Genomic DNA, 12857 nt, shown 5'->3' with positions numbered 1-12857 from the left:
TCCAGGAGCTTTGCGATCACTTATGACGAGATTGTGAGTACTTGAAATAAATTTATTAAATATGTAGATGTATTTAATTTGTAACTAATTATTTCTTTGATTTCATTTACAGATAGAAAAGACGCAGCAGGAGCGGGGATACACGCCCACTTATGGCGAGATGTGGCCGATGGTGTATAGACCCCGAGACGGGCGTGCGTCGGATGAGGTTGAGGAGATAGCGGTAAGTAATAAATTAAATATTAATATAATATCACAGTGTAGATATCATTATATTATAATTAACTTCTTTATATTAATTTTGGTAGGCACGGATGACTCAGGTCGATTCCGAGTTGCGTGAGTCTCAGGGGTCTGCCTTGGATCCCACCGCCTCACTTTTAGCGGGTCTTGGCCGGCCGCAGCACCCTGGTCGAGTTAGCGGGCTTGGACTTGGACCTACACCGACTAGGCTGCCCCGCTCAAGTGGCGCTGGCCCTTCATATACTGCTGGGAGCTCTCATGCGAGTGCGAAGCGGCCGGGTTCCTCATCTTCAGAGGAATTGCGAGAGGAGCTCAGACAAGAGTTCGAGGCCAGGATCGTGGAGCGTGATCGTCAGTTCCAGGAGCGTGATCGTCAGCTCCAGACGCAGCTTGACCAGCTCTTGGCAGCTGCTACGGCTCTGCGTCATGTGGTGGTCAGTATAGCTCCAAACATCTCGGTTCCTGACATCCCCGACCTACACATGCCACCAGTCCCGCCCCTACCCCGCCATCCGCCAGTCCAGTCCCAGCAGGTTGAGCGGCCTGCCCACCGTCAGCCGGAGGATTCAGCAGAGGATGATCCCGATGATGCTGCTTCTGCCCCCCACCCATGATTTGCTTTCATTGTATCGGATTTTATTAGAATCTTAATTTTACGGTTTTATATATTATTTAGATATTTATCTAAATTTTATATTTATTTGTTTCCTTTATTGATTTATTTCTATAATTTTATTTATGTCAAGTACTAATTAATATTGAAATATTTATTTATTTATTACAACATCAACATTACAATTTATTAAACACGTTAAACATATTAATTACTCGAAATAATTCTATAATCATTTATTAATTTAATAAATATTTTAAAACCGTAGAATTTTCTAGCGGTTCTGGGGAACCGCTAGAAAATTGAGAATTTGACCGAATTTTCTAGCGGTTATAAAACCGCTAGAAAATTCAAAACAGATGGAGAGAAAATTCCCGTTAAACCGCTAGAAATTTCTATCGGTTTGTAACCGATATTTAGAATTTCTAGCGGTTAATAACCGCTGGAAATTGAAATTTTCCGTTAAAACCGCTACAAATTTGTAGCGGTTTTGTAACCGCTACAAAAAAATGACCGTTCCTCCACCCTCCTTTATAAGCTGAAGCACTTCAACTGAATTTCATTTTAACTTCTCTTTGAGCTCTGTGGCATATTTTCACGAAATTTGAGCATTATTAGTCATGGATAGGTCGTGGATCAACTTGCACCGGTCGACTCCGCAATACTTGGCTGGTCTAAACTATTTCTTGGATTTTGCTTTCGCCAATGCTGCCGTAAATGGTAAGATTCAGTGTCCCTGTCCTAAATGTAATTTCAAAAAGTGGCATCCCAAAGATATTGTTAGGGAACATTTAATCTTTAAGCCTTTTCCGCGAGAGTACGTATTTTGGCAACTACATGGGGAACGGCTAGATATGGGTGCTGAGTCAGTGCCAGTAGTTTCACGGATGGGAGTTCGAGTGGATGAGGCCGATGCCGTGAATGATGCTGTGCGTGATGCTTTTGGTGTTCACGAAAGCTCGAATCCCAACGAAGATGAAGTAGAGGGACCTCAACCGGAGTTTCTAAGAAACGAAACTGCTCGGGAATTTTTTGACCTCATGACCGAAGCTGACAAGCCTCTTTATTCTGGGTGTACAAAGTATTCGAAGTTGTCATTCTTGGTGAGGCTGTATCACATCAAATGCTTGTGCGGTATGACTGACAAGGCGATGTCTATGTTGCTGGAGTTACTGGGAGATGCTTTCCCCCAAGCTGAATTCCCTCCGTCTTTTTACGAAGCAAAAAAGATTATTAACAAGCTTGGCTTGAACTATAAGAAGATAGATGCATGCCCAAACGACTGTATGCTATACTGGGGAGATGATGCCAACAAAGAGATTTGTACGAGATGCAAGACGTCACGCTATAAGTCGGTACGAAAGGGCAAGAAGCAAAAGAAGAAACCGGCCAAAATTCTCAGGTACAAATTATTACAGCGTGTTACTTGTTCCGTCTCTAAAAATATTCGGTATTTTAAATTTTTAATATATTATTTTCTTAGATACTTTCCTTTGAAACCACGGTTGCAAAGAATGTATATGTCATCAAAAATGGCTCAGCACATGAGGTGGCACGCGACTGAGGAAAACCTAGATGGTAGGTTAAGGCACCCACGAGACTCGGAGGCGTGGAAAGCGTTTGATGCGAAATTTCCAGACTTTGCCAATGATCCTAGAAATGTACGTCTTGCATTGGCAACCGATGGTTTTAATCCCTTCGGAAACATGAGCACAAGTTACAGTATCTGGCCGGTGGTGTTAATTCCATACAATCTACCACCTTGGATGTGCATGAAGCAGAGCTCCTTTTTGCTTTCCATGATCATTCCTGGCAAGAAAGCACCAGGAAATGATATTGACGTATACCTGCAACCGTTGATACACGAATTGCTCGACCTATGGACGAATGGTGTTGAGGCATATGACTCACATGACAAGCAACTATTCAATCTCCGTGCAGCCTTGATGTGGACAATAAGTGATTTTCCCGGTTTGGGAACTTTGTCTGGCTGGAATGTGCATACTGGGTTGGCCTGTCCTGAGTGCAATTTTGATTCTGTGCCATGTCGCCTTCCACACAGTCGCAAGTGGTGCTTCATAGGACATCGACGGTTCCTTGATTCCAAGCACAGACTTAGATTGCAACGGATTCGCTTCGATGGGAAACAGGAGAAGAGAGATCCTCCTGTTACTTTGTCTGGTATGGATATTTTGCGGCAGTTAGAAGATGTTCATATCGAGTTTGGTAAGAGTGTGGATCCCGAACGATTGGGACGACGATCTCGTGGGACATCTGATACGCAACCTATGCAATGGCGGAAGAGAAGCATATTTTTCACTCTTCCTTATTGGGAATCTAATTTGCTACGACACAGTTTGGATGTTATGCACATTGAAAAAAATGTGTGCGATAATGTGCTATATACGTTGCTCAATGAAGCTGGAAAGTCCAAAGACCATCTCGCAGCTAGAAAAGATTTACGGGCCTGGGGAATTCGTGAAGAGGCTTGGCCTGATGAAAACGACAAGTTTCAGCCAGCTAAATTCACCTTGACAAAGCAGAACAAGGATATCTTCCTCTCGACGTTGAAGAACATAAAAGTACCAGATGGATATTCTAGCAACATCTCAAGGTGTATCGATCTGCAGGCTCGAAAGGTTACTGGGTTGAAAAGTCATGACTCTCATGTTCTTATGCAACAGTTACTTCCATTGGCCTTGAAAAACACACTTCCTTCTGATGTATCGGTGGTTTTGGTAGAATTATGTTCATTTTTCAAGAAGTTGTGTGCGAAGGTCTTGGTAGCGGAAGAGCTTGATCAGCTGCAAAATAAAATTATTCTTACACTTTGTCACTTGGAGATGATATTTCCTCCATCATTCTTTACTGTTATGGTTCACTTGACTGTCCACCTTGTTCGAGAAGCAAAGGTTGCTGGCCCAGTTCACTATCGATGGATGTACCCTATAGAGAGGTACTAGATTATCTTTTATTCCCGCCTCTTTAAATTTCACATTGTTCTTTCATTTACTCGTAATTATTAATGCAATTTTAACTTACAGGTACTTGGGAAAATTAAAATCATATGTTAGGAATAAGGCATGGCCTGAGGGGTCAATAGCAGAAGGTTATTCCGGAGATGAGGTCCTAACTTTCTGTTCGAGGTACTTTGATGACATGGAGACATCTTTTAACCGCCCGCGTCGCGTAGATGATTCTCCTCCCGGTCCTTCCACGTCAACTTTATTTCCTCCGTTGGGAAACCAGTTGGAGGATATGAATTCTTCAGACTCACTCCTACAGAGAAACTCCAGGCACACAGACACGTTTTGATAAATTGCAGCCAAGTTGAACCCTTCATGCAGTAAGTATATATATCATATAAGCTCACTAGCTTTTACACTTTATATTTGTTTCTTATTGACTCTTCTAACAAATTACACTTTACTATAGTGAGTTTAGGAGTTATCTCAGGCGTCAGCTACGGGGCCGTGCGCGTTCTGCTGACATTGATAAAAGAGTCCACAAAGAGTTTCCCAGTTGGTTTACACGTCGAATACGTAATGACAACAGCCCATACACAGATGAATTCAGAGCTCTTTCTCTCGGTCCGTTAGACCATGCACGGAGGTTTACCGCGTACAATGTCAACGGCTTCAAGTTCTGTACGGTTGCACGTGATCAGGGATTGCTCACACAAAACTCTGGAGTTTGCGGGACATTCGGAACGAGATGTTATGCTAGCAGTAGTGATGGCGATATGCGCTTTGGAGGCGTCACTTACTATGGAAAGCTAATTGACATTATTGAGTTGACTTACCAGCTTTTCACCGTGACACTGTTCAAATGCTCCTGGGCAAATACGACAACTTCACGGGGACTCGCTACTGACCATTTGGGCATCACCTCAGTCAATTTCTCAAGACTTATTCATACGGGGGCATCTGAAGATGATGAGCCATATATCCTTGCTTCTGAGGCACACCAAATTTACTATGTCGAGGACGAGAAACATAAAGACTGGAATATGGTCGTTCACCTCAAGCCACGGGATCTTTACGATATGGGTGATGGTGACATTATTTACGACAGTGAACCCTTCCAACCCTCGAATTTTGAAGACTTCTTTCCTCAAGGAGATGATAATTTGCCACTTATCAGGTACACGTCTTTTCTTAAATTATTTAAATAATTAACTACTAATTACTAATTTTTTCCAAATACAACATAAATTTAACAAATTTTTTTAAAATATGTCCTTTCAGGCCGGATGATGATGGAGAGTAGCAGCATCCAAAATAAATTATTTAACAAATTTTTCGTCCATAAATACATATGTATAAATTAAAATTCGTAAAATTTTTTTAAAAATAAAAAAATTTTCATTTGTAGCGGTTATTAACCGCTACAAATTTTTCCACGAAATTGTAATTTGTAGCGGTTATTAACCGCTACAAATTACAATTTCGTGAAAATTGTAATTTGTAGCGGTTAATAACCGCTACAAATTACAATATCGTGAAAAAATTTGTAGCGGTTATGAACCGCTACAAAATACATACCTGTAAATTAAAATTCGTTCAGATTTTAAAAATAAAAAATACTAACTTTCTAGCGGTTAATAACCGCTACATATGTAACCGCTACTAATTACTAGCGCTTTTATATACGCTAGAAAATGAATAACAGCTACAAAATGTTATAAAACGCTACAAAAACACCGCTACAAATGTGTCGCTGATCTCTATAAATATCATATCTTCTCTACATTCATTTACTCCATCTCTTTTCCTTCCTCTCCTATTCTTCTTCATAATTCTCTCTTTTTTTCTTACTATCTCATATTGTGATTTTTTTCTCTTTACTCTATGGTAAGTGAATTTTATTTTATAATTCATTGTATCTTTTATTTGTTTTTATTTAAAATTTACTAACATATTTATTTCTTCTTTCCTTTCAGATTTTTCTTCTCCACATTTGTCATGCCCTCCTCAACTGATTCAAATACTCATCAACTTAATACTATAGGTTCAATATTCCAAAATATATCATCTTCAATTCAACTATCTTATTAAATATTCAATTAAATTATCTTGTTAGATTAAATTCACTTCTTTTAACACATTCATAATTTAATTACATATTTTTATTACAAAATTTGAATATATAAAATGTAACATATAACTAATTATACAAATTAACAAAAATTCTTCAAAATAATTTATTTAATGGTTTTTAAAATTATAATATGAAAAACCATAAATTTTTTTTTCTGGCACGGTAAACATTTCTAGCGGTTCAGAACCGCTAGAACTATTTCGTCAAATTTAAATTTCGCGCCAAAATTTCTAGCGGTTAAGAACCGCTAGAAAATTTTCCCGCCATTCTAAAAATTCAATTGGTGTGAAAATTTAATTTCCCAAATATTTCTAGCGGTTCTATAACCGCTAGTAATTTTCGCGCGCTACTGAAATTATTTAATTCCCGTTTAGCAGGTTTCTAGCGGTTACAAAACCGCTAGAAATTTTTTCCGGGGAAACTTTTCTAGCGGTTATAAAACCGCTGGAAACGTTTCCCCGGAAAAAATTTCTAGCGGTTTTGTAACCGCTAGTAATGTGTCTCCTTCAGATAATTTCTAGCGGTTCGTAACCGCTAGAAATGTTCTATCGTTTTGACCATGATGTGTAGCGGTTGAGATAACCGCTAGAAATTTTTTCTAACACCTGTTTTTCTAGCGGTTTCGTTAACCGCTACAAATGTTATTTGTAGCGGTTAAAACCGCTAGAAATGTAACACCATAACCGCTAGAATTAACATATTTTTTTGTAGTGTGAGTAGAATAAAAAAAATTAGTTAAATTAGTTATTTGTAATATATAGGTGTTATCTTTCCTAATATCCTTACTAATCATATGTATTACCTAAAATCACCATTTGATGAATACAAAGGCTATTTTAAAAATAATAAATAAATTTAAGAAACAAAATTAATTGAAGTTTTATATTTAAAATTAAATTGAATATCAAACTAATTTTTATTTTAAGAATTAGGACAAGTATTACTCCAACTGTTCACAGTTTGACGGAGGAACACATTGGAAAGAATCCTATCTTGGGCAGAAAAGGCCAAGCAACACAAAAAAGACACACACAAACACACGCAGGAATCTCAAAAAATGCAGAATATATGATGGTGACGTTGTTTCTCCGCGAAAAGACATTAAGTTCCTTAAGATGATGATCAGTAGGCTCATGCTCCTCACGGGCCCTGCGAGGTCTCGACTTTCAGGCTCTTCCCCCAAAAATACTGCACCCGAGTTTAGAGGTTGGAAATTTAATTAAGTAATTTAAATAGATTAAACATATTTATTAAATTTATTAATATGATATATTTTTTCTAGGACATTGTAATCATCTTTTTTAATTTCTTTCTTTTCATATTTAATTGTAGGATTACTTTTTGATAAATATGTTAAATAAATTTTATACATAGAATCAACATAAATTCTACTTTAAAAATTAGACGTTGAAGGCCAAGGTAAACACCTGGTTAGTTCCTATTTGTCTGACCAGAAGATTATTATGCATGGGCGTGCTTATCAAAAAAGCAGACGCCCACCGTGGGGCTCGAACCCACGACCACAAGGTTAAGAGCCTTGCGCTCTACCGACTGAGCTAGACGGGCTTCACGCCATGGTGCTGCGTCGTGTGTCCTCAATGTTCTATATACTATGCTATATAGCTTGCTTATCAATATACAAATCCATTTTGCAGCAACGAGGAGAGCTGCGTGAGCAGCCAGTGAATACTAAGGGAATCATTAAGCCATGAATTTGCTACCACGAACAACATCATAATATGCAGCCTTGCTTATGAATAAGTGTGTTTGTGCTGTGATGCACATCCAATAACTGACATTGTCTCTGGTTTCTGTCGTCGTTGTACATCCTCCATTTCCATGTCTGTCCCTTTCTGTCGTATAATGCACTCATATTATCATATACCCAGCTTGTTCTTCCTCTTTCTACTATTCTTCTTGTTTGTTTCACTGAATCCACTTCCCAATATATAAAGCGAAAGAGAAGGCATATAACCTTATAGAACCAAATTATAATGAGATCATGAGATATATGACAATATGTAGTAAATATGTGTGTCTGTGTGTCTGTGTGCGTTCTGCTAAAAAAGTTTAATTAAATAATATGTCATCTCATAGTGTCATGTTGGAATGCTGATTACTGAATCAAAAGGAGCAGGAGGAAAACGTTTGTATGGCTCTTTTAAAAATAGCTAGCATGGTCTCGTGAGCCATTCAATTTTCGCCTTCAAAGCAGAGAATAAAACAACTGGATATATCACCAAGTGATCCAAACACCCAAATAACACAGCAGGAAGCATACTTTCATTTTAGAAAAAGCCAAAGAACACAAAAAGAGATATCATAGCAGAGGAGGGCCAGGCCTTCTGTGGCTGAAGATTCCTTGAGATGATGATGATGATGATGATATTCAGTAGGGGTCTCAGTTTCTCTGTACTGCATCATACTTAGAGGGTTCAAATATAGCAGCTGTATCATATAATTATAAACATACTGAGCTTTGAAATTCACAGCTCCTTTGTTTCTTGCTCTCAATATCCACGGTGTCAGAACCCTGGGACGACTGGGAGTGGAATGGTGGTCCACCCGAGAGCCATAGCGTGTAAATGCCTCTTCCGTTCTCTCTATACTAATGAACAATAAAACATTTATTTACTTGTATCCTCAATAATGATGTGATTATAATCTGTCTTTCAGGAAGAAACGGAACGGCTGCGTTGCTGAGAAAAGGCAACACCCTTAACGAACTTTTGGTTGTCCATACTTGGAAATGATAGAGCATAATGTTAAAAGTGAGTTTACTCTTTACGCCCGTCAAACATGTATGTAAATATACATGCATGTCCCCTTTTTATGGATGACAATGAAGCCGAACTAAGTATGCAAATCATGATTAGCGATTAAGAGCCTTGGAGCCAGACGGGCTTAATCACTCACTGTGTTTGTTTGCACGTGATCAGATACATAATTCATGATTGGCCACTAAGCAAAGCAGTGATTATGAAGCGGCCACCATAAACATCATATCAATAACTATTATATAGAGTTAAACGTGTTTTTGTTGTTTCTGGTAAAAAAAAAAACGTGTCTTTGTTGTTATACATATAGTAACTTGTTGAGGCACATCCAGGAGTCCAATAATTCACTATGCCTTTGTGGTTCTGCCACATAATGCACTGATATTATCATATACCTCTGGCTTGTTCTTGATCTTTTTTTTCCCTTGTTTCTTTCTTTCACTGGATCCAATTCACAAAACACGCACGCGCGCAGACCAAATCAATTATAGAAATTAAAGGCTAATGACCATAAAATAAAAAAGGCAAATTATAAAGAGATATAAATACGTAATAGAACCAAATCATAAATTATGCTTTCTCGTCAGCACCAGGTACAACCTGGGAGAATCGGGAAATAGCACAAGTAGCAGGGGATTTATTGATTTACAACACTTGTATGCCTATAATGTACAAAATGATTTTGAATATAAAAATGCAATCTGCATTCGGACCTTTCAGTTTCAACAAAACATTTGAGAGGCACAAACCTCCCAATTAAAAATTTACAAGTAAATTATGCATTGCATCTAGCAATCAGTTCCCTTTTCTCTTTTATTCAAACAATTCGAATATCATGTGTATAACGTCAGTAAATGTCTACCGTGCTCCAAAATTTGTATCAATTTTATAGAAACCAACTCAGTTATTCTACCAATGTCTTCTTTTTCTCTATTCTTCTTTTCTTGCTCATCAGTTTCAAACATTGAACCCCTCGGCACGCAGGCACTGACGATGAGCCTCAATCCATTTTGTACAAGCTGATTCACCGTGCTCTACTATGCATTCATCTCGCAGCCTTTTAGTGTCTGGGCAAGCACAACAGATTTTCTTCTTTGGTTTTGATTCTGCACCAGTTGCCATAGTTGCTGAGCCCTGGCTTTGCTGTGAACCCTTTAAAACCAAGGCAGGGGAAGCATTTTGCAGTTCCATACTGGCCCAATGACTTGAACACTAGTAAACCATAAAGAGGAAAAAGAAAATGTGAGTCAGATAAGGATGGAACGATAGAGAAGTGAATAAAACTAAAAGTTCATATTGAGGCAAGATGTGAGGTAGAGACAAGGATAAAACTTTGGCTAAAATGAGAAAGATATGGTAATATATACGTTTAACACAAGCTAGGAAGCAACGACCAGGACTTGACACCGGATGTTGGCATCACGACTTGAAAATTGTTTGGCATCGAAGTATAATTTCAAGTGTCGAGTAACGTCTAGTAAAATACAAATTTCCGACAAGTGTCAAAACATAAACATGCTCTTTCAAGTGTGTGCTTCCATAGAACACAGGTTGCGATTTTCATTTTCTTTTATCAGGGAAATTAGCATCGTTAGTATTAGTTACATAGTATTTGTAGTAGTTATAACCACATGAGTTGCTAGAAAACTATCCAATAGTTATAACCACGTGAGTTGCTAGAAAACTATCCAATAGTTATAACCACGTGAGTTGCTAGAAAACTATCTCAATCCCTTGGACAGTAATCTGGCCTAATTTAATCTAATGTAAAAGCGAGCACGCTATAGCACCTGAATACCTACCAACAAGAAATAAGTGCAAACATAAAACCGAAACAAGCCCAGTCCTGGCAGCTTGATCCTACTGATTGAGTAGTGACAAAGCTACACATTGTAGGATGAACATAAAAGTTTATGTACTTAGTGGATTAGCAAAAGCCCAAAAAAAAAAAATCAATAGTAGTTTAATTTTATCAAAGACGGAAAAAACAAAAGACCCTAAAAAGGTACCCTATCAATTCTCAAGTCCCTCGGCTACGCTCTATACTCCCGAAGTAATTAATATCTTCTGCACTCTCAATTTCATAATTCGCAGAGAATAACATCACTTAGAGGACGAAGACGAACGAGAAACAAAAAAATTAAGAGTAATAGAGCTTGGATCAAGTTTGGTCATTCCACAGCAAGAAAGTATGAAAATCATATAAGTGGAGAGAAAGACGACGGCTTACCAACAACAACGGAGCTGCGTATCTCTCACCTCTGTGCAGAATTCCGCCACGCTTCTGGTCCTGCGTGATGGCTAATTTTCGGAAGGAGAGGTCCGAAGGGGCATATGCACATAAGAAGACCTGGAAGAGTCTGTAGTGGGCCTGATGGGCTGAGTATCTTCTGTATCAGCCCAAAGCTACGTTGACTTCCGAGACTTCACTCAGGCGCAGCCAAATTGGAGACCCGCCGATCGCTTCTAAAGAGGTGTTTGGGTTATGTTAAAAGTGTACTTTTCTATAAATCGAGACAAACTCCTTCACATATTTACTTCGTATATCGTAAAAGTACTTTTAAAATCACAATTTTACTTTTACCCAAACACTCCTAAGCCTTTAGAATCAGCATCCATTTGGGGACGTTGCTGTGAAAAGATCAGCGAAGCTGCACAAATTATTATGGTGGGTCCTTTGATCTACTTTCCAGACGAAGGACCTTGAAAGGGAGTAGGACTTGCTCAAGAGCGCAGAAGATGAATTAGGAGCCCGAACTCTTGCTAGAATTGGAGAGCTTCGGAGTAGGATCAAGTAAAGATGGGGTTCTAATTCATTTAGTGTTGAAGAGTTTAGTCAAAGTGGAGGGAATCTCTACAAATCAGATATTTAAATTCTTGATATGATTGCTATAAAGTTCCAGTAAGTAAACTACATTATTAAAATGTTTCAGTAATAACAGAATAACCCGTAATAACTAATAACAAGTTTCAATATAAGAAACCATAACTTCTTGCTTATTATTAGAATTTCTTGATAGATCACTAAAAAAGGTAAATACGAGTGTTGTGGATTGCTTGAGAAGAAATGGGCAGTGGAGCGTGTGGTTTAACCTGGAGCGATTATCTCTAGTATACACACCAGCATGTAAATTTAGTGCAGTTGATCCATAAAATAAGCCACATATGCAATTCCCAAGGGTGACAAGGCATCCAAAATTAATCAAGGCAACTTTGAATGCCAAGTTCAGGCCTCTCCATCAATTGCAATTTTTCCAGATTTGTAAAGTAGGCGCGTCAATTTCAAATTTTCCACAATCATAAATAGATATTGATCTCAATTTGACATCGATTTTAATTTTGTAACATTTGTGAATAGGCATCAATATCAGGTTTTTCACATTCTTAAATAGGCATCAGCCTTAACTTTCCGAAATTTCTAAACAAGTATCAAAATCAAACATCAAATGATATAATGACCATCACTGTTTGCAAGAGGCATTTCTAATAGGCATTAACTTTAACTTTCCCACATTTTTAAACAAGCATAGAAATCAAGCATCAAATGATGCAATGATCATCACTGTTTGCGATCACCACTGAAAATTTGACAAAGTACACGTATCAGGGTTATAAAGTAGCAAATACATGGAGAGTCTAAGTTGAAGAGTGAAAGAGACCCATCATTATATTTATGCATTTTAAGATGAGGAATCAAACGACACAATGTCAATAACCCTCGTAGGAGTGTATTAAATATAAAAGTTCAAATATAAAATCAAAAACTTCTATTTATACCAAAAAAAAAAAACATTGTCATTTAGAAAATACGTCATGTGTAATTTCGAAGGATGACAAGGCATCCAAAATTAATTAAGGCAACTATGAATGCCAAGTTCAAGCCTTTCAATCAATCTCAATTTCCCCGCATTTGGAAGCAGCTATTAATTTCAAATTTTCTACATTTATAAATAGACATTAATCTCAATTTTCTCATATTTATAAATTGACATTAATCTCAATCTTTTCACATTTCTAAATTGAAATCATTGAGGAACTTAGGCAGCTTTGCCATAACGATCTAGTCAAGTGAGGATTGCTCCCAAATCTTTGATAAAGACACTTATAAAAGCTCTGTTCAAACT

The 12857-nt window shown here is 37.8% G+C and overlaps 1 protein-coding gene and 1 non-coding gene across 2 annotated transcripts; both read right to left on the bottom strand.

Annotated features, from left to right (window-relative positions):
- Nucleotides 1-7449: 7449 nt before the first annotated feature.
- On the bottom strand, nucleotides 7450-7522 carry TRNAK-CUU (transfer RNA lysine (anticodon CUU)). Its single transcript has one exon. It is a non-coding gene; the product is annotated as a tRNA-Lys (tRNA).
- A 1759-nt stretch (nucleotides 7523-9281) lies between these two features.
- LOC114762198 (cytochrome c oxidase copper chaperone 1) lies at nucleotides 9282-11033 on the bottom strand. Its single transcript, XM_028951657.1, has 2 exons — nucleotides 10964-11033; nucleotides 9282-9945 (listed from the first exon to the last, which is right to left on the bottom strand). Exon 2 carries the CDS (start codon nucleotides 9922-9924, stop codon nucleotides 9691-9693), a length of 234 nt encoding a protein of 77 aa, XP_028807490.1. The 5' UTR covers nucleotides 9925-9945; nucleotides 10964-11033; the 3' UTR covers nucleotides 9282-9690.
- Nucleotides 11034-12857: the final 1824 nt, after the last annotated feature.

This window comes from Neltuma alba, unplaced genomic scaffold, assembly GCF_004799145.2.
Source record: "Neltuma alba isolate B1F8T4 unplaced genomic scaffold, ASM479914v2 tig00011198_pilon, whole genome shotgun sequence".
Classification (NCBI taxonomy): Eukaryota; Viridiplantae; Streptophyta; class Magnoliopsida; order Fabales; family Fabaceae; genus Neltuma; species Neltuma alba.
Note: the sequence above shows the minus strand (reverse complement) of the source record. Positions and strands in the feature narration are given on the sequence as shown.